The sequence below is a fragment of the Anthonomus grandis genome, chromosome 15, assembly GCF_022605725.1.
Source record: "Anthonomus grandis grandis chromosome 15, icAntGran1.3, whole genome shotgun sequence".
Classification (NCBI taxonomy): domain Eukaryota; kingdom Metazoa; phylum Arthropoda; class Insecta; order Coleoptera; family Curculionidae; genus Anthonomus; species Anthonomus grandis.
The window spans coordinates 84,673-105,416 of NC_065560.1; the positions used below are offsets into that span (position 1 = coordinate 84,673).

The window sequence follows — 20,744 nt, forward strand, 5'->3', positions numbered from 1 at the left end:
AAATTGATTTTATTAATCGAAATTAAATGGATAGAGAAAAATTCATAAATATTCGGCTGAAATGAATTTATTGAAATCAAATTCGTTTTTTATCGTTAAAGGCAAAATAAAATGCCTAATTTTTTTCAGTACATTTATTGTCAAAATGCAATACAATCTGTTAATAAACATCACATCTTATTAATACATTTTATGTTAATATTAGAAAATAACGTTTATGGCCTACCTTAGGCCTATTGTCATACAGGTACATATAAAAAATAACAAAAAAAAGGATAACTAAGAGGCTTAGTTAATAATTACGTACATATATTTAATATCTATGATTAAAATAACACATAATAAGAATAAGAAAATAAAAATGTATACTATTTTTTTTTGACAATAGTTTTTTATTTCCAATCATCCCCACACTATTTTTAACAACAATACAGAGTAGCTGTAAAAAAATGTTAACAGATGGGGAAGACTAAGTATTCAAAATCGTTCCGTATTTATTCAGTAATAGTCCCGAAACATTAATTTTTCAATATCGGTGTGTTCTGCTCTTTGTTACCTTCCTTTTCAATAAATTAAAACCGTTTGAAGTGAACTCCATATCGGAATCTTCTATAGAAGTTTGGGTGGTGGAACATTGAAGCCTGGCTGCACGAGGGTCTTTTAGTAAAGTTAACTGTTCGATGTCACCCTGTGTAAATAAACATCAATTATTTGTTTTGAAAATCTATCTATATAATAATAACGTTCAAATTCAAGGGCGTCGCCAGAGAGGGGCAAGGGGGGAGGGGCAGCTGTAGAGGCCTAGAGGTTAACGCTAAACCAGTCATCCGGCTAATTGAAACTTTGCTTTTGAAAACGTATATTTCGTAACTTATCATTTATTAATTTCTAATTTCACTTAATAATTAGGCTATTAGGTTAACCTCAATCTAATATAAGGCTTTACTATACCTATACATATTTACATTTCGGGGGCTCGAAGCGCTCGCAAGTGAAAAGCGAATCATTCCTGGTTGGAAATGTACTCACCATGGTTAGCATACTCCCGCCAACAAAAAGGAGCCTTCTGTACACTATTTCCACCCAATCTGAGCTCCGTTAGAGGTGTTTTAGGTTCGTTCATTATAAGGCCGTTTTGTATGTTCATGAATACTGCAGAAAACACGCAGATACTCACTTTCATAAGACGGCATTGGAAGCAGCTAAATCTTTTCTTGATAATGTGCTAGTAGATGTGCAAATTAACAAATACTCTCAGGAAAGTCTTGAAAAAAACAGGAAAATTATAAGATCGATTATTTCCTGCATTGCGTTTTGCGGATCCCACGCCCTAGCATTAAGGCGGGCAAACTATGGTGATGGAATTCTGGAAGGGCTGTATAGGATACGAATTGACGCAAAAGACACTATTTTAAAAAACCATCTTGAGCATGGAAAGAAAAATGCAAGTTATCGATCGGTTGACATCCAGAATGAGATTATCAGTATTTGTGGAGATGTTATGAAGGCCGATTGCATAAAAAATGTGAATATATTGCAAGCATATAGCATTTTAGCAGACGAAACGGCAGATATCTCTGGAAAGGAACAGCTCTCAGTTGGCATAAGATATTTTGATGAGGAAACCAGCAACATTGAAGAAGTATTCCTCGGAATTGCTGAGCTTACAGCCTTGGACGCTAAATCGATTGCCACGGCAATAAACGAATTCCTGATAAAAGAGGATCTCGATCCAGATAAATGCGTTGGTTTGGGATTCGATGGTTGTTCCACGATGTCTGAAAAAGAAGGTGGCGTTCAGGCTATTTTGCGTAAAAAATACAAGAAAGCACTATTTTTCCATTGCTCGTCACATAAACTCAACCTGATAATCAATGATCTGAATGCTCTGCCGGAGATCCAAAATACAGTTGGGGCCATCAAAGATATAATTACATTTTTTCGTAAATCGGTTCTAAGAAGAAAATTAATACCCAATATTCTCAAGCTGTGCGAAACAAGGTGGAGCGAGAAATACAAGAGCATCGGAGTTTTTAAAGAGAACTTTTGTGATATAATGGAGGCACTAAAAACCCTGTCTCGAGATGGCAATTTTGCGACAAGGAAACATGCATATCAGCTCCATGCTGCAGCTTCCAAAGATTCGTTTATTTTTAGCCTTGGATTGATAGCCAAATATTCCGCTCTTTTAGAACCAACAGTAAACGTGCTCCAATCAGTCTCCTTGGATGCAGTTCAGGCATCACAGCATATTGGTCGTATTTTAAAAATGATCAAAAACCGCCGTGAATAACAGAAGAAATTTTCAAAGTTGCTTCTGTTATTGCGGGAAAAATTGGATTGGATATGAAATCAATACCGCGTACTGCTGAAAGACAACAACACCGTAGCAACCACCCATCAAAATGCCCCTCAGAATTTTGGCGCAGGTCCATAACAATTCCTTATTTGGACTCAATTATAAATTCCCTAGAAATAAGGTTTTCTGAAGAAAATAGAGCATCATTTACTTTGTCAAAACTACATCCTGCGCAAATGAAAATCATTTCTTTGGAAGAACTTGAAGAGGCTTGCGAGAAATTTTTACGGTGTTACAAATACCCAAATTGAGATAGAGCTTTGGAAAAAAATATGAGAGGAAAAACCAGAATCGGTCAAAATGAGTGTTGTGGACATCCTTAAGGAAACTGATGATTTCTTTCCTGAACTTAAGAAGGCTTTACAGATCCTTGTTACATTACCTTGTACAACTTGTACAGTTAAAGGTTATTTAGTAGCCTTAGGAGAATCAAAACCTGGTTGAGGAGCACCATGTCTGAAACTCGACTCAATGGCCTCGCTATGATGAGTGTACACATTTTTAAAATCTTGGACGATTTTGTTAACAAAGTGACTAACGAATTCGCAAAGAACCCTAGAAGATTATGTTTCAATTGATTTTCATGTAAATATTTTGTTTTAATTAAAATTTTTGTTTTTTGTCTTTAGTTCTTTCATGCTGCACCTCCCTAGCTTACCGGCTGGCGACGCCCTTGTTCAAATTTGTAGCGGGGAGTCATCGAGAAACTTCAGTGTCTAAAATTATTAACTGAAAGAGACTGAAGAGTTCTCGATTCACATAAAACTGATCTGAAATACACTGCTCCACTAAAGTGCTAAACAGTTATTAGACTACTAAAAATACGAGAGGAATTAAAGCAATTGCAAAGGACCGAAAATTCACTTAATTTCATTTATGTTTATTGAATTATAAGCAAATTTTTAATTAAAAAAATAATTTATGCAAGAAGAGAATTTTCTTTGTAAATTTAGGGAAATATCCAAAAAATTATATAGATATATATTTTTTTAAGAATTTTGAAAATTTTTTATCAAAATTGCCAAATTTGAAGAAAATTATTACATAAAAAAAATAAATTTTTGAAATAATGTATATTTGTGAAATTAATATTTAGGTACAAAAAGATATTAATAAAAAAATGAAATTTTCAAAAAATCCTAAGTAATCCTGAAATAATCATAAAATACTTAGATTTTATACTCAAAATATCTTCAATGTAATATTACTCGAAAGCCGAAAACCGAAAACAATTTGAGAATCTTGTCTACTTCAGGATCAATAATAAATACTGTATAATAAAAAAGCGTACAGTGTACAAAGGTTGTGCATAAACGTAGAATAAAATTTTAAAATACTAACTGTAAACAAATACCCTACGATGACATCGCAGTCTTCAGGAACGTCAAGTGAATGAGCCAAAAGAATTTCAGTCCGGGACCACTCGCAGTCCACGAAAGCGTCCAAAATGCTCTCGTCCCGAATACTGAAAAGAAATTAACTAAATTTGAATTCGATTCAATTTAATTAATACTGAAGATTTATTTGGGAATTTTTAATTATTATATGATTTTAATTAGAAAATTAATGGCAAAAATCTGTTCAAAGGGAGAGCTTTAATTATCTGATGGTTGTTTAGATTATAAAATAAATTGAAAATTAATTTGTTGGCTTTCTCAAATTTTAGCAGCAATAATATTGGATTACCTCATTAAAAAATCTCACATGGTACGACACATTAATACACTTTATCTCCCTCAGGTCTATGAAGTAATCCTAACTTACCAGCGTTTATATAAAGTCTCATTACGATAAACCCTCTATAGATATACGCATAAAGCCTAGTTAAGATAAGTTTCTGGGTAAGCTCAATGGTTATTAAATTAGCCCGTTCTTACCCGAATGCGACTTGATGCCACTTTCCGTCATCCATTCCCGTGGGAATTCGGACCACATCCGTTCCCTTCTCGGTTGCGTGGATAAATTTTAAATCGCTCCCTGCGACTTCTAACGACAAATAGATATGTTGTTTGGAACGGGATCGTAAGCTGAATACAGTTCCGATCGTTACCTGAAATCAAAGGGTTAAGTTAATTCCGGCCAGTTAAGGATAAAATTTAAAAAAATAATTAAAAAATTCTAATATTGATAAAATGGCGACTTTAAATTGTCCTTTGGAAGAGGTGCAAGTATTTTGCAGTGCAGTATTTTTTTTAAATATTGAGATTGAAAACACTCGTCTTTATAAAATGGCGAATGCGCCTTTAATAATTGAAAGCGTGATTCTTTTAATTCCAGACTTCGAAATTTAAAACAGTTTTCTGTTTTCGAAAATATCTTTAATAAAAAAAACCAACCGGTTCTGAATATTAATATAAAATCCTTCGTAAAAATTTTATTGACATATAACGGAAAGGAATTTAATTATGGTTCTGTGCCACTTTCACGACTAAGATATAAAAATACCCCACGCCGAAGCGGGAAAATCAAAAGTAAATGATAAATAAAAACTTCATTATCGAAGATGAATGGAGTTCAATAAATAAAACCTGTGACCTGAATATTAATTTCTCAATAAACAGCGTTTATGAAAAAAATGCTATTGCTCCAGATTCATAAAATTAACGTTTTCAATGTAATTTTGTGAACAAATCAAGATAACTCAAGGCCGAATAAACAATTTCAAGCATTTATTTAAACCAAGCTGATTAACGTATTGTAAAACTTGTCAATGTCGCAGTACTGATTTCGCTTTCATCGCATTATAAGTGTCCACATAAATTCATGGAAATAATAACGGATATGGTGGTGATTTGTATAGCCCTATTATTGACTTGCATTGCTGAATGCCATTAATGCCACGATGCTTCAATGCCGATCAATAGTTTAACAAAGATGGGCGCAGTTTAGTAACTGAAGTGCGATATGGTCGAAACAATGTGGGAACCAGGAGAATAGAAAAACTATGGGAGGTTTAGATTTTTTTTTAAATTAAATGAATAAATAAAAAACTATTTACAAGTGGCAATATATACTACAAATGTAACTAATAGAGCGAAAATGACAAGTTTTTCAGTAAAAAGTTAATAATATTTGAAGATGACATGTGTTGTAACATTGTTGACATGTGTTGACATTTGTAATAGCTGCTTGGACTTTTGAAAAGTAATATCAAGTCAAGGTCACGTAAAAAGGTCAGAGTCCAAGTCACGTCTAGAAGACCTTCAACGTGATCTTTGACGTGACTTGTACCTTGACTTGCATTAGTTTCTGATTGAAAATATATCAACTAGATATATCTTCTCAAAAAACTTCAAAAAAATAAAACCCCTATAGCAAAATTCTCCATTAAAAGATACAAGCGTCCTTTTCCAGGTAGCAAGAAACAATAATAATAATAATAATAATAATGTACTAAAAGGTAAAAAGTTTCAAATTTCTTAGGAACCATATATTGTGTGTAAGTTTAGACATATTGAATTGCCTGAAATAAATCTCTAACTTAGAACATACAACTCTTTACTTAAGAGCAAACTTTGAGTTCCGGATACGTAACGAGATTTAAGATTGCCTGACATCCAAACTTATATTCAAAAGTTTCGTCCTGTAAAACTTTTGTTTTACTTTTTTCATAGAATTCTTTTTAACTTTCTTGTAAATTTTAGGTTTATGGTAATCTCTATACGTAGATAACACAAACTTAGAGCATATAAGTATATATCCCAACTACAGCTACGTAATCGCGACTATAAAGAATACTTTAAAATTATGGTTACTAGTCGCGGGAACCGTTTAGGCACCGTTCTGTTTTTTTTACCAAAATTGGGAATGATTTTGCTGTAACAAATACGTAATTCTATCGTCCCGGGAACTTCTTTTTAACGTCCCATAGTGGTTTTCGGGATGTCATAAAGTAGTAATTGTGCAGTGCTAGTTACTATGAAGTTACTGAGAGAATATTATGCAAACATTTTGATTCTCTTTCTTTGTCAACACAAATAATTTTATATGTCCGTCATAATTCTAAGTAATGGCGTTGTGTCGGGGTTAATCTACTTCATATTGTATTTAATATAGCTGATATTATCGCTTACCGGAGTGGAAAAATGTAATCGAAGCAAATTTTACTGTTAAACATAGGCAATATGGGACGAAAATAAAGAACGCTTATTAAAATAATGACTTTTAACAAATGTTTAAATATTTAAATTTAATTTTTTAAAGAAGGTAGATAATTTTTTTCACTCCTCTTTACTCCTATGAATATAAGAAGGACATAATTTAATAAAAATTGCATAAAATGTAAAAGTATTCCGATTTTAGTAAATTCATAAAATCGTGCAATACCTTCTCACAAAATGGAGTCAAATAATTTAAAAAACTATGGCGAATTGTTGTTAAAGTTACCAAGAAATTTCTTTTGTTACTTCAAAGTAAAAATGACCTCGGAATAAGTAAATTATTTCAAAAAAATGCTACTATAAAGTATATTTTACTGCATAGTAGAAATAATTACTTAAAGGTAATTTGCTTTAATAGCCAAGGTGGTAAATATTACTTTAAAGAAGAAATAAGGGTAACTATTTCGGTCTTGTTACTGATAATATTACTTCAAAGTTTATTACTGCGTGGTAATATTTTGATGTTCCTATGTAGTCGCAAGAACTTGAAATTTAACTTTGTAATCGCGCTTACTTAAAAGTCCCATTTAATCGTCCCACCGACCAATATTTTCTACTTTTTAGTAACGACTTTGTAAAGGTAATTAGGTCAGGTCGCTAAGCGGTATCAGCGCTCCCATCAGAATTACCGCAAAGTAATAATTACTATATAGTCAAGTATTATTTTAATATTACGTATTTCTTACTACTATTTTTTACTTGGCAGTTATTTAAACTTATAAAATATTTTTTTGGTACCAGTTACCGATTTATTACTTGAATAAAGTAATATAATCAAACAATGTTGCAGCCGTAACTAAAATTGCTAGTTGGGATATGCAAATGGCTGTTAAAAAAGTTGCCTAGAAGAATCATTCTAAATCATCTGATAACAATTGATATTCATAAGACCAAAAAAAATAATTGAATAAAGTTTCGTTCGCCCCCGAGGCCCTGGCAATGTAATGTACCAAAATTTCTACCTCTAAAAGTCAAATTTTGAAAGCAAAGAAAAAGACTCACATTAGGAATTCTTAGCGTTAACGCCAAGGCAAACTCCCTGGGAATATTGCGATCCAGTTCTTTGGGAAAAAGCATCGAGGCCGGAATCCAAATGTACGAGTTGGGCTGGAGACGCCACGCTGTCGCTCTGTCTGGAACTGGTCGCCAACGATCCTTAGACGGATGGAAATATTTGTCCTCTTTCAGGCTCAGTGGGGTCACTGTACCATTGCAACTACAAAAAATACGCTTAGAATTAGTGAATAAATATTACTTTGAATTTAATTTTAGAGCGGTTCAATAAAAATTTCAATAATATAAATCTTTATTACTAATTTAAAACATTCTATCAAATTTTGACTTAAGTACATAATATAAGAATTAATTTCTTATATTAAAAACCTAACCGTTAAATAGTATCACAACAAAGTTAGATACATTATAACCATTGCTTATCAGTATAATTTTAGTTAGTTGGGCACGTGTTTTTTATCAATGAATTAGGAATGAAATTTAATCTCTATAAATCAAATGAACAAACAAGCCTTTGATGCTTGTTCTCGTGAACTACGAAAAGAATTTGTGGTATACAGGGTGTAACAAAAAAAAAGATAGCCCCGTGTAACATCTTAGAATCTCATTTTCTAAAAAAATAACTCGTTAAAAAACTTAAAATTCATAACTTTAATCTAACTAAGTAATGTTACAATAAAAACTAACTACTTTTGAAACTTTCTCTAACAAATGAGAGTCTCCAAGCGATACAGTCTCACTTACGTGTTATATACAAATTGCACCGCCATGAATAAAACCGGCCAAAGTTAGATACTCCTCCTCAAGACATTTATAAACTTCATTCAACAAAGTTGAACTGTTGAAAATTTAAATCCCTATGCGGTTCTTATTAATCATATCCCGCACCGACTTTCGGCTTAAAACGGAGCCTCAAAATTGAAATAAAGAACATTTTAAAAGTAAAAGAAGTGGGCCTAATAAAAGTTTTTACTGTTATTGTTATTAGGTTTTTAAAAAAGAAATAAAAGGACTATTGAGAAAACCTTCAAGTGAGGATAAACTTTTTTTAAAAAAATTGTTAAGAGAAGTTCGTATGGAAAGATATGCGAGAGTTACTTCAGATTCACTTAGCAATACTCAAAAGGTTTTTCTACTTCGAACGCCCGGAAGAAATAAGAATGTATTCATATATATTATTTATTTCACGTATTCCTGTAATAATCATTAAAAATTTCCCTAATAACACGTTATTCATAACTAATAATAAAATCGACTTAAAGAAGTCAATTCGTTCTCAGCTCACAGCAATTTTTCTAAAAGTTCAACACTTAAACTCATAACAAATTAATCCTGCTCCGTTCGACTTCGTGAAACTTGAATTAACTCGACAATGAGCCCCATGAATATTTCATTAAGAAGGCGTCAGTAGGAATAAGAAGTTACAGGTACAGGAATTATTATAGACGAACTTGGAGTGAGAATTTTTAATTTGATTTTTATGTTCTGTTTGTTCTGGTTCTCCGACTTTAATAAGCCCGATTTTAATAACTAATTTAACTAAATAAAAAAGTTTCCAAAGTAAGACTTCACGTAAATTAAATCAGCAGTAAAAAAAAGAGAAAAATCCGAAGCTTACCTAAATAAATTACAGTGTCTTTGTTGAATATTAAATCCGGAACATTCGATTTTCAAGCAGCGACGGGTCCGTTGCTGGATCCCCGTCGAACAAGAAACGCTACACGCTGACCAGTTAGTCCACTCGCTCCACCCTGTAATCAAGATAAACTACTCAGTTGGGGATTACTGTAGCTGCTGCATACTCAGCTTGTTTGCTACGTTAGAAGCTGTAGATTTGAGAAATTGCCGATCCGGTGCCTTATAACTGAGTGATTTACGATTTTTACTTTGAAAATATATTCGTTTTTATATATATATTTTTGATATCGACCTTCAAAGTTTGGGATTTTTCATTTTTCCTGTATACCCCTCCGTATCGAATTTTTTCACCCAAAAATTGATTTTTTCCGAAATCAAACTAAGCATACCAGCGTCTTATTTGGGTCACCTAGATTACGAAAACACCGGAATATAACAGGATCCGAGCAGAACTAAGGGAATGAAAGCACTTTGAAAATCCTGAAAAAGTCGTTTTCGACGTCCGTTTTTGAGGCCAAAAATGGGCATCAAAAATGCCATATCTCAGCTATTAGAAGAGCTACGACCTTGCGGATGGTCTCGTTGGATTTAGAATGACAAAACTAAGACAAAACCGTTAAAATTTTCCCGATAGCTCCCATAGAAGTCGAGATATCGACCTTCAAAGTTTGGGTTTTTTCATTTTTCGGGTATACCCCCCCGTATCGTTTTTTTCCACCAAAAATTGATTTTTTTCGAAATCAAACTAAATATACCAGCGTCTTATTTGGGTCACCTAGATTACGAAAACACCGGGATATAACAGGATACGAGCAGAACTAAGGGAATGAGAGCACTTTGAAAATCCTGAAAAAGTCGTTTTCGACGTCCGTTTTTGAGGCCAAAAATGGGCTTCAAAAATGCCATATCTCAGCTATTAGAAGAGCTACGACCTTGCGGATGGTCTCGTTGGATTTAGAATGACGAAACTAAGACAAAACCGTTGGAATTTTCCCGATAGCTCCCATAGGAGCCGAGATATCGACCTTCAAAGTTTGGGTTTTTTCATTTTTCGGGTATACCCCCCCGTATCGAATTTTTTCACCAAAAATTCATTTTTTTCGAAATCAAACTAAGTATACCAGCGTCTTATTTGGGTCACCTAGATTACGAAAACACCGGGTTATAACAGGATCCGAGCAGAACTAAGGGAATGAGAGCACTTTGAAAATCCTGAAAAAGTCGTTTTCGACGTCCGTTTTTGAGGCCAAAAATGGGCATCAAAAATGCCATATCTCAGCTATTAGAAGAGCTACGACCTTGCGGATGGTCTCGTTGGATTTAGAATGACGAAACTAAGACAAAACCGTTGGAATTTTCCCGATAGCTCCCATAGGAGCCGAGATATCGACCTTCAAAGTTTGGGTTTTTTCATTTTTCGGGTATACCCCCCCGTATCGAATTTTTTCACCAAAAATTCATTTTTTTCGAAATCAAACTAAGTATACCAGCGTCTTATTTGGGTCACCTAGATTACGAAAACACCGGGTTATAACAGGATCCGAGCAGAACTAAGGGAATGAGAGCACTTTGAAAATCCTGAAAAAGTCGTTTTCGACGTCCGTTTTTGAGGCCAAAAATGGGCATCAAAAATGCCATATCTCAGCTATTAGAAGAGCTACGACCTTGCGGATGGTCTCGTTGGATTTAGAATGACGAAACTAAGACAAAACCGTTGGAATTTTCCCGATAGCTCCCATAGGAGCCGAGATATCGACCTTCAAAGTTTGGGTTTTTTCATTTTTCGGGTATACCCCCCCGTATCGAATTTTTTCACCAAAAATTCATTTTTTTCGAAATCAAACTAAGTATACCAGCGTCTTATTTGGGTCACCTAGATTACGAAAACACCGGGTTATAACAGGATCCGAGCAGAACTAAGGGAATGAGAGCACTTTGAAAATCCTGAAAAAGTCGTTTTCGACGTGCGTTTTTGAGGCCAAAAATGGGCATCAAAAATGCCATATCTCAGCTATTAGAAGAGCTACGACCTTGCGGATGGTCTCGTTGGATTTAGAATGACGAAACTAAGTCAAAACCGTTGGAATTTTCCCGATAGCTCCCATAGGAGCCGAGATATCGACCTTCAAAGTTTGGGTTTTTTCATTTTTCGGGTATACCCCCCCGTATCGAATTTTTTCACCAAAAATTCATTTTTTTCGAAATCAAACTAAGTATACCAGCGTCTTATTTGGGTCACCTAGATTACGAAAACACCGGGTTATAACAGGATCCGAGCAGAACTAAGGGAATGAGAGCACTTTGAAAATCCTGAAAAAGTCGTTTTCGACGTCCGTTTTTGAGGCCAAAAATGGGCATCAAAAATGCCATATCTCAGCTATTAGAAGAGCTACGACCTTGCGGATGGTCTCGTTGGATTTAGAATGACGAAACTAAGACAAAACCGTTGGAATTTTCCCGATAGCTCCCATAGGAGCCGAGATATCGACCTTCAAAGTTTGGGTTTTTTCATTTTTCGGGTATACCCCCCCGTATCGAATTTTTTCACCAAAAATTCATTTTTTTCGAAATCAAACTAAGTATACCAGCGTCTTATTTGGGTCACCTAGATTACGAAAACACCGGGTTATAACAGGATCCGAGCAGAACTAAGGGAATGAGAGCACTTTGAAAATCCTGAAAAAGTCGTTTTCGACGTCCGTTTTTGAGGCCAAAAATGGGCATCAAAAATGCCATATCTCAGCTATTAAAAGAGCTACGATCTTGCGGATGGTCTCGTTGGATTTAGAATGACGAAACTAAGACAAAACCGTTGGAATTTTCCCGATAGCTCCCATAGGAGCCGAGATATCGACCTTCAAAGTTTGGGTTTTTTCATTTTTCGGGTATACCCCCCCGTATCGAATTTTTTCACCAAAAATTCATTTTTTTCGAAATCAAACTAATTATACCAGCGTCTTATTTGGGTCACCTAGAGTACGAAAACACCGGGTTATAACAGGATCCGAGCAAAACTAAGGAAATGAGAGCACTTTGAAAATCCGGAAAAGGTCGTTTTCGACGTCCGTTTTTGAGGTTAAAAATGGGCATCAAAAATGCCATATCTTAGCTATTAGAAGAGCTAAGACCTTGCGGATGGTCTCGTTGGATTTAGAATGACGAAACTAAGACAAAACCGTTGGAATTTTCCCGATAACTCCCATAGGAGCCGAGATATCGACCTTCAAAGTTTGGGTTTTTTCATTTTTCGGGTATACCCCCCCGTATCGAATTTTTTCACCAAAAATTCATTTTTTTCGAAATCAAACTAAGTATACCAGCGTCTTATTTGGGTCACCTAGATTACGAAAACACCGGGTTATAACAGGATCCGAGCAGAACTAAGGGAATGAGAGCACTTTGAAAATCCTGAAAAAGTCGTTTTCGACGTCCGTTTTTGAGGCCAAAAATGGGCATCAAAAATGCCATATCTCAGCTATTAGAAGAGCTACGACCTTGCGGATGGTCTCGTTGGATTTAGAATGACGAAACTAAGACAAAACCGTTGGAATTTTCCCGATAGCTCCCATAGGAGCCGAGATATCGACCTTCAAAGTTTGGGTTTTTTCATTTTTCGGGTATACCCCCCCGTATCGAACTTTTTCACCAAAAATTCATTTTTTTCGAAATCAAACTAAGTATACCAGCGTCTTATTTGGGTCACCTAGATTACGAAAACACCGGGTTATAACAGGATCCGAGCAGAACTAAGGGAATGAGAGCACTTTGAAAATCCTGAAAAAGTCGTTTTCGACGTCCGTTTTTGAGGCCAAAAATGGGCATCAAAAATGCCATATCTCAGCTATTAGAAGAGCTACGACCTTGCGGATGGTCTCGTTGGATTTAGAATGACGAAACTAAGACAAAACCGTTGGAATTTTCCCGATAGCTCTCATAGGAGCCGAGATATCGACCTTCAAAGTTTGGGTTTTTTCATTTTTCGGGTATACCCCCCCGTATCGAATTTTTTCACCAAAAATTCATTTTTTTCGAAATCAAACTAAGTATACCAGCGTCTTATTTGGGTCACCTAGATTACGAAAACACCAGGTTATAACAGGATCCGAGCAGAACTAAGGGAACGAGAGCACTTTGAGAATCCTGAAAAAGTCGTTTTCGGCGTCCGTTTTTGAGGCCAAAAATGGGCATCAAAAATGCCATATCTCAGCTACTAGAAGAGCTACGACCTTGCGGATGGTCTCGCTGGATTCAGAACGACGAAACTAAGAGAAAAGTTAATTTCAAAAGTTTAATCTTCAAACCAAAACACTTGTGTCCCCTAACAGATTCTGAAGCTCTTGAATTATTTCCAATTCATTAAATCTAATAGTTTTCGGAGAAGTAATTAAAGTAATCCCTTCAAAGTAAGTGTACGTCTTAAATCCAATAATGTCGCCTGTCACGCGAATACCATCCATTCTAACGAATGCGAATGTTAAAGACAATACCCTACATCTCTATTTCCTTATATTGGCATTTTCGTCGTTCCCTTTGGGCGTTGTAGACGTCGTCATTTTCAATTTATTATACCGTGTCGTATCGCAATTATTTTTATTCCTTATAATGGTTTTAATTAGTCAAAATATGCAAAACTTATGAATGCACTTGCTATATTTTAATCTTATCTTAACTTTTTAAGATCTATCTCAAAACATACATTTTGAGCTGCGTTTCCATGAAATTTTGTTAACATTTTACAAAAGAAATATATATGTGTGTGTTGTATATATTTGTTGAGACCATGACTTTGTCTTTTAAGCTGTGTTTTGTCATTTATTAGTAAGTAAGGAAAAAAATCTTCAAAGTAACTTACCCAGTGCCTCCCACACCCTCACGTCAACTTCGTCGTCCCACTTGGCCGCCCAACTGGCACGTATTTGATCCCCAACGAGATTCGCAAAGACGACATATTCCCTCGGCACCTCGTTTTCCAGTAAACAGTCCGGACCCTCGCTAGTTACGAATGTTACGTTGATTTTACTTAAAAAAAAATAAACATTAAAATATTTACGAATATAAGAAATTCGTTTTTTAAAGATTTTTTAATGTTAAGTTAATATTATTGATAAGAAGCTTGAAATTTTGAGTATTCTATAAAACCATAATATATTGATGGCAATACTGATTAATTGAAGTGAATATGACTTTACTACTATTGTTGTTTCATTAGTTCTTTTGACAAAAAAACTTCCTACTAATAAAATTCCAAGAAAAAAAACCTGTAAAAGTATCTAAATTAGTTTACACAAATTAAAACTTTTTAAAAGGCTGAAAATATTCGCGTAGCATACGTTTTCCGGGGAGTGCTTAATTTGGAGCTTTCTCGCCGCTAAAATACAAAGTTTTTGTTTAAAATTGCACCGACGAAAAGAACCGAATAGAAATTACTGCACGAGTACAAAGAAGAGTTCGGTAAGTTGGTCTTTTATCTAAGGCTTGATTAAGACTTGTTTTATAAGAAAGAAAGAGAGAGAGATTTTCGGTTTTGTGAACATCTTGGAATTAAGGATTTTTGTATGCAGTCCGTATACATTAAAATCGAGAACTTTTTATGACCTGTAAATGAGATAAATAGTTTGTTTTATGCAGTATTTTAGCTATAAACTAGCCTTAATAAACTTACCGAAAATAGTTATTAAGTTGCCTCCAACCGCTCAGCTTCTCCTCACCTTTATAAACTGTAACCAAATCAAAATAAGCCGTCAGTACTTCGGTATCGAAGTTCCTTAGAGGAGTAGATAAAGCTCGGAAGACCACGTTGGATGTTCGTACCGCATCTTCGATGCTCACTTCTTTAATATTAAAATAGTCTTCGAGTTTACAACTGTTTATTGTATGATACGATAAAGTTAGTGTCGTAAACACTATGATTGAATGTCTTAAAAACATTATCGTCCTTTGATTAATAAATTTCTGTTGACAGTAGTGAGGTGAAGTAGTTGTGGCATCGTTTGATCGTTAAAATCTAAAAGAGAAATTATTTTGTTATATTAAATTTTTTTTTATTAAAAGTAATAATATATCAAAAGACAAATAAATCAAACAAATATGCTGTCACAGCATCATAATAGATGGAAAACAATTTCGAATATAGGGTCAATTTGTTATTTAAATGGGGTTACTCGTATATTCGTCCTTAATGTAGGGCAAAAGAGGATAACCGGCTAAAAGCTCGTATTTTACGGCGCGAAGTCAGCTGCGGACACTGGCGCCGAAAGAAATATGGCCCTCCTTGGAAAACTTGCTGAATTTTTCTATTTATTGCCCTTGTTTTTACTGAGAAAGGGCTTTTAGGGTATCAATGGTCACTTTTTTTCAACCTTCACTCTCTATATTTTCCATATAAATTACAAAAATAGATGATGCTGTTAAAATATTTACTGACACACACAATTTAAGGTTTGTTTTGAAGTCTGATATATTTTGTACAGATTGATGATGCAATAGAATTTTCAATTTTATTTTCTGTATTCAGTTAACTTTTTGTTAAGATATTGAGGAATATGGACTTGTATGTATTCATAAATTTAGCATTACCAATAGAACGAAGGGCGGGTTTTTGTAATATGTATATTATAGAAAATGGTGGTTAACATTTCCCCAAAAATAGATTCCATATATTAGACGAGATTCAATCAAAGCTAAATATAATGTAATACCTACTAACCTATAGACCAAGTTTCTGGGTTATTACCCTCGCTGAAAAACAAACAAAAGCAATACTCTTGGTAGGATCTTCTATGTGTTTTTCAAACTTCGGTTCCTCAGATATAATTAGGCCAAGAAACCTGATGCCGTTTTCCTCGATATAGCTCGAACACTATATTGTTCATAGCAATTTTTCTCTTGCAGATATGATGCTGCAGTTTCTTTAGGTCCATAACATTTTCAGACTTAATAAACTAATTGTGGTAATAAATTATTTCTTAAAGCATAGTATAAAACTGTATTTACCCCAGTTTAAGTTAACTTTACCTTGGAAATGTTATAGACTTAGTTCACTTAAATATTTAATTGAGCTACAAATTTCCGGTAGTTCCCTGTTCGTAAAGTTCAAACAGATTTAGGAAGGGAGTTTTTAAGTTTTATTAGCTAAAAAGCACCACTAAGTTAGAGCTTTAGCGCGGGTAGAAGCAAGAAGAACTTATTATTTTTTAATTATTTTAGGACCAGTTGCCTTAAAAAATAAATAATAATTTTCCTTTAGATGCTTTATGAAAAAGAAATTTCCAATTATTTTCTAAACACAATAAACACTAAGATAACAGTTAAAATTCAAAAGAATTATTACAGTATTAATGGTGAAAAAAAATTCAATAAAAACCAATATCCTTCTTTTCCATTTTACTGTTTATAATTAAATGCACTTGGAATTTATTAATGGAGATTAATATTATACAGGCTTTAAGGAAGATAAGCATAAGATATATATTAATCATTTTTTTTTTTCAAATTTCAATAATTTACTAATGACCCTTTTTAGGTGTCGTACTGCGTAAAACGTTTTATTCTAATATCGGTTCGAAACGAGAAAATTAATTTAAAACATGCCCCAAAGTCATTCGACGGCAAAGGAAAACGATGCCTCGAAATTAAAGTTAAAGAAACGTAATTTCGAGCTTCAGGAAATTGGAGTTTTTTTTTAACAAGCATAACCGGATTCGCTACTATCGATTCGTGGATTTTAAATGATTCCTTGGAAAGTTTTGATGTTATTTATTTAGATATATAACAGATGTTTTAGATTCATTTATTATCATTTTTTTTTGAAGGAAATCTAGTTAGAAGTCACTGAATTGTGAGCTATTAGTAAAAAAAAAAGTCTTTGGTATAGAAATGATTAAAGGATACATATGTAAACACTAGAAGGGTTATTTGGTATTTACACTCCAAATAAAAGTCACTATTCCCAAAAATCCAATTTATTAATCCGACTACTTTACAGATGACGTAATTTTTTATATGAACGCGACCGAAGAATCTCTCATACTCATTAAACCGTCGCAGCAGCTTTTTCTTATGGCGGCATTTGACCTTAGCTCGGCCATACTGCTGACTTAACATTTTGGTGAAATAAACTGGGTGTTTTAAATTATCTGCTTACATATAATTATGTATGTATATTGCAGGAGTCCGTATTATATACACCGATGTAGGAAACGAATTTTTAATCAAACCCAATGTGCATTAATTGATTATTCAATTTTTTTTATCATATTCCCTCAAAATATCATATTGGTCTTTTTTAATTAATTGTTTGAATTTTATTGAAATATATTTATAATTATTCATTCTAATAATTAATCAAAAAATTACTTTACCGCAATTGTATTTAATCTAACGCCTTAAGGAAACATCTTAAATTAAGCTTGGCTTTCTGTTGTCTTAATTGTCCTTTTGAAACGGAAACGCTTTGCAACCTTTATGCCATGACATATCTGGCTTCAGAGCCGCTCTAGCAGACCATTTAAATTAGGATGTTTCATGTTACCAACTATTAACTATTATTGTTAGAAAACCCCTAAGAGTTTACTTTGTAGTAGTCATTTTTAGCAAATCAGAATGAACTTATTTGTTCTGCCTCTCTAAAGCTCCGTTTTTCCTTGTAACGTTCATTTACTAAAAGAAAGAGAGGGAGAGAGAGAGACTAATAAACCGAGAGACTTTATGATTAGATTATCTATTTTCGATTTGACGGAAATTACGTACTGCCTAGGGGGAACCGAAGGCACCGCAACGGAAGCCAAGCGCTTTCAAAGGGGAAATTCGTTCCTTCTGATGCAGTTTTCTTCCTAATTTAGATTAATGCGGATTGCTCTTCTATGAAAACTCGAAAGTTAGTTAATTACATTTTTTTTGCTTTGGTTTATTACTGTTATTACATATAACGTTTCTTTCGATCGGGTTTTTCGGTTGACGACGTATTAAAGTCATTGGACCAGAGTATTACAAAAATTATACAAGAAAAAAAAATATTTTTTTTAGCAAGTTTTTCGTCATCGTGCAGAGCAGTTGCATATTTCGCAGAGCACTACCCACCGAATTCTATCAAAAGATCTTCATTTACATCCCTATAAGATTTAATTGACCCAAGAATTAAAGCCAGTGGACTATGCGACGCGCTGTACATTTTCTTCTTGGGTATTACAAAAACAACAAATGGATGTCGATTTTTCGAAAAAAATGTTGTTTACCGATGAGGCACACTTTCACCTTAATGGCTTTGTTAATAAACAAAATTGCCGAATTTGAGGCGAAGAAAATCCTAGAGTCATTCATGACATCAAAATACATCCATTAAGAGTTACTCTTTGGTGCGGACTTTGGACAGGTGGAGTAATTGGACCGTACTTCTTAGAGGACGAGGCTGAAAATGCAGTTACCGTGAACAGCGAACGCTATCGTATAATATGCTCTTTTTACTCCTTTTTATGGCCTCAATTGGATGGTATGGATACGGGCGGTATGTGATACCAACAGGATACACGTGAAGCAATTCAATTGTTGTTAAGAAAGTTTCCCGGTCCAGACGGACCAGAACTGGCCCGCAAGATCATGCGATTTAACGCCTTGTGACTTTTTTCTTTGGGGTTTTTTTAAAATCCCTCGTATACGCTAATAACCCAGCAACAATTCCACAGTTGAAAAATGAAATTAGACGTATTATTAGCGAAATTGGGCCGCAATTATGTGAAAATGTAATTGAAAATTTCTCAAAACGAATAAGAGTTTGTCACGAAAGTCGAGGTGGTCATTTGCCAGATATTATTTTTCACGTTTAATTGCAGTGTATTAGCTTTACATTAAAACATAAATAACACTTAGTTTAAAATAAATTATGACTTTTATTTACTAATTAAAACGTGCGCTCTTATTGGGACACCCTTTATTTATTTAATATATTATATAGTAATACAGATGATGAAAAATTCATTTCCTAGATCGATGTATACTTTTATTAGTTTATAGTTATTATCGCCTTATTATTCTACAATAACAGTTTGCAACTTACCAAACTGAGCAGCAACAAACTCCCACTCATATTAAAATACTTTAAATCTAATCTCTATATAAAATAAAAACAATTCAACTTGAAACCTTCGAAAAAAGCTTTTCCAATCAACGACATTCAATCAATCCACTCCCCTAATTCACGTATTTCCAACAAAAGTGTTTATTTTACGCGGGAAAGTTTCACGTGAATCTTTTCTCTCAACTGCACTCGCCCTTCGATTAGTCGCGAGTTTCCCAGCCGAACTGCCGACGCTTTTCCCAAACCGGGAAAATTTATTCCACACGGACCAGCGACATGCGCACAATTGTCACCGTGAAATTCTCTGTCTTTTAATGGTTATTTCTACCTTTTTGGTTGATTGTTATTTAAATTACTTTTCACGTCGGATATTGTCGTGCCCTTCTAGCTTTTCTTTAAGGAAAAAAGGGATTTAAATAAAATGCCTTAAGAAGAATGTCTTTTTACAGGTGTTGGCTTTGTTTGCTTTGGATAATAAATAAAATATTTATTTAACGTATTCAGTTCTTTTATGAGTGACGAGGGCTAAAAAACTACATACAGATTATGCTTTTGGGAATGTATGCATTATTTAGTTAAAGGAAAATTATAGAATAACCCCATATCAATCGACGTGACGTAATAGTTTATCAACTGCCTGGAAAAAAATCAACATTTAACCCAATTTGCAAGCAATTGAGGACATTTTTTAATTTTCTTTTAATGGCCTGGAAAAATTCAGAAGTTGCGTTACCTTAGTTTAAAATTTTTGTTTCCACCAATGGTACTTTTACTAAAATTTATTAAATAATTGTGCAAAGTAATAGAGTCTTTAGAAAAAGGGTTAAAAAATTGTTGAACTATGAAGTAAAATACTTCTTTTTAGATAGATTTTAACATATAACATTATATATTTCATATTTTCTGACGAATATTTGTCTGTGCCCTGTCAGAAATGTGTCTGTAGTACTTAAGTTTTACTGTAAGAGATTTCCTTGTTTGAGCATTATTTTAGTTGCTATTTTTTACTTATGTATGATTTGTGTATTGTATATGTGTGTTTTTTTTTATTTGTACTTATGTATGGTAATGCCATTCTTCCCATCTCTTATGACAATAAAGCATATTTTGATTTGATTTGATTGATAATTGTATTATTTTTACCTCCATAAATCAATTTGTTCATCAATAATGTATGTACATTTAATATATTAATATGGAGTTTTCTTTTTTATATGACAGCTTTATTAACAACATCTGGGCGTTTAAACAATAAGGCTTTATTTGATTTCGACTTTGAATTCTTTATTATCATAAAATAACGAAATCAATTGTTACACTGATGCTCTACCGCGTCATTATCTCAAAATAATGTTCACCTCTCGTTCGAGCCATCTAATAATAGAACGATATGGGAAACCAGTGGAGTGTTTTTTTGTCCATAGCGTTTTAATATTCGAGTTCATTATCCAGAGTCGGTCTTCTCCTGTGCAATAAGGGGCGCGTCTTTTAACGTTGCCCG

The 20,744-nt window shown here is 33.9% G+C and overlaps 1 protein-coding gene across 1 annotated transcript; it reads right to left on the bottom strand.

The window, feature by feature from the left end:
* Positions 1–151: 151 nt before the first annotated feature.
* LOC126744934 (uncharacterized) lies at positions 152–19,454 on the bottom strand. The gene is made up of 8 exons (XM_050452534.1): positions 19,223–19,454; positions 14,834–15,175; positions 14,024–14,190; positions 9,152–9,284; positions 7,522–7,735; positions 4,237–4,409; positions 3,701–3,824; positions 152–688 (listed from the first exon to the last, which is right to left on the bottom strand). Exons 2-8 carry the CDS (start codon positions 15,097–15,099, stop codon positions 527–529), a joined length of 1,239 nt encoding a protein of 412 aa, XP_050308491.1. The 5' UTR covers positions 15,100–15,175; positions 19,223–19,454; the 3' UTR covers positions 152–526.
* Positions 19,455–20,744: the final 1,290 nt, after the last annotated feature.

What these genes read in the sequence shown, in the direction of transcription:
- LOC126744934 (XM_050452534.1), bottom strand. Translation starts at nt 15,099, where the DNA reads ATGTTTTTAAGACATTCAATCATAGTGTTTACGACACTAACTTTATCG. An exon ending in CAACTTAATAACTATTTTCG is followed by an intron (nt 14,191 to 14,833) that starts GTAAGTTTATTA and finishes TTTTTTTTTAAG; the next exon opens with TAAAATCAACGTAACATTCG. An exon ending in TAACGCTAAGAATTCCTAAT is followed by an intron (nt 4,410 to 7,521) that starts GTGAGTCTTTTT and finishes CTTTGATTTCAG; the next exon opens with GTAACGATCGGAACTGTATT.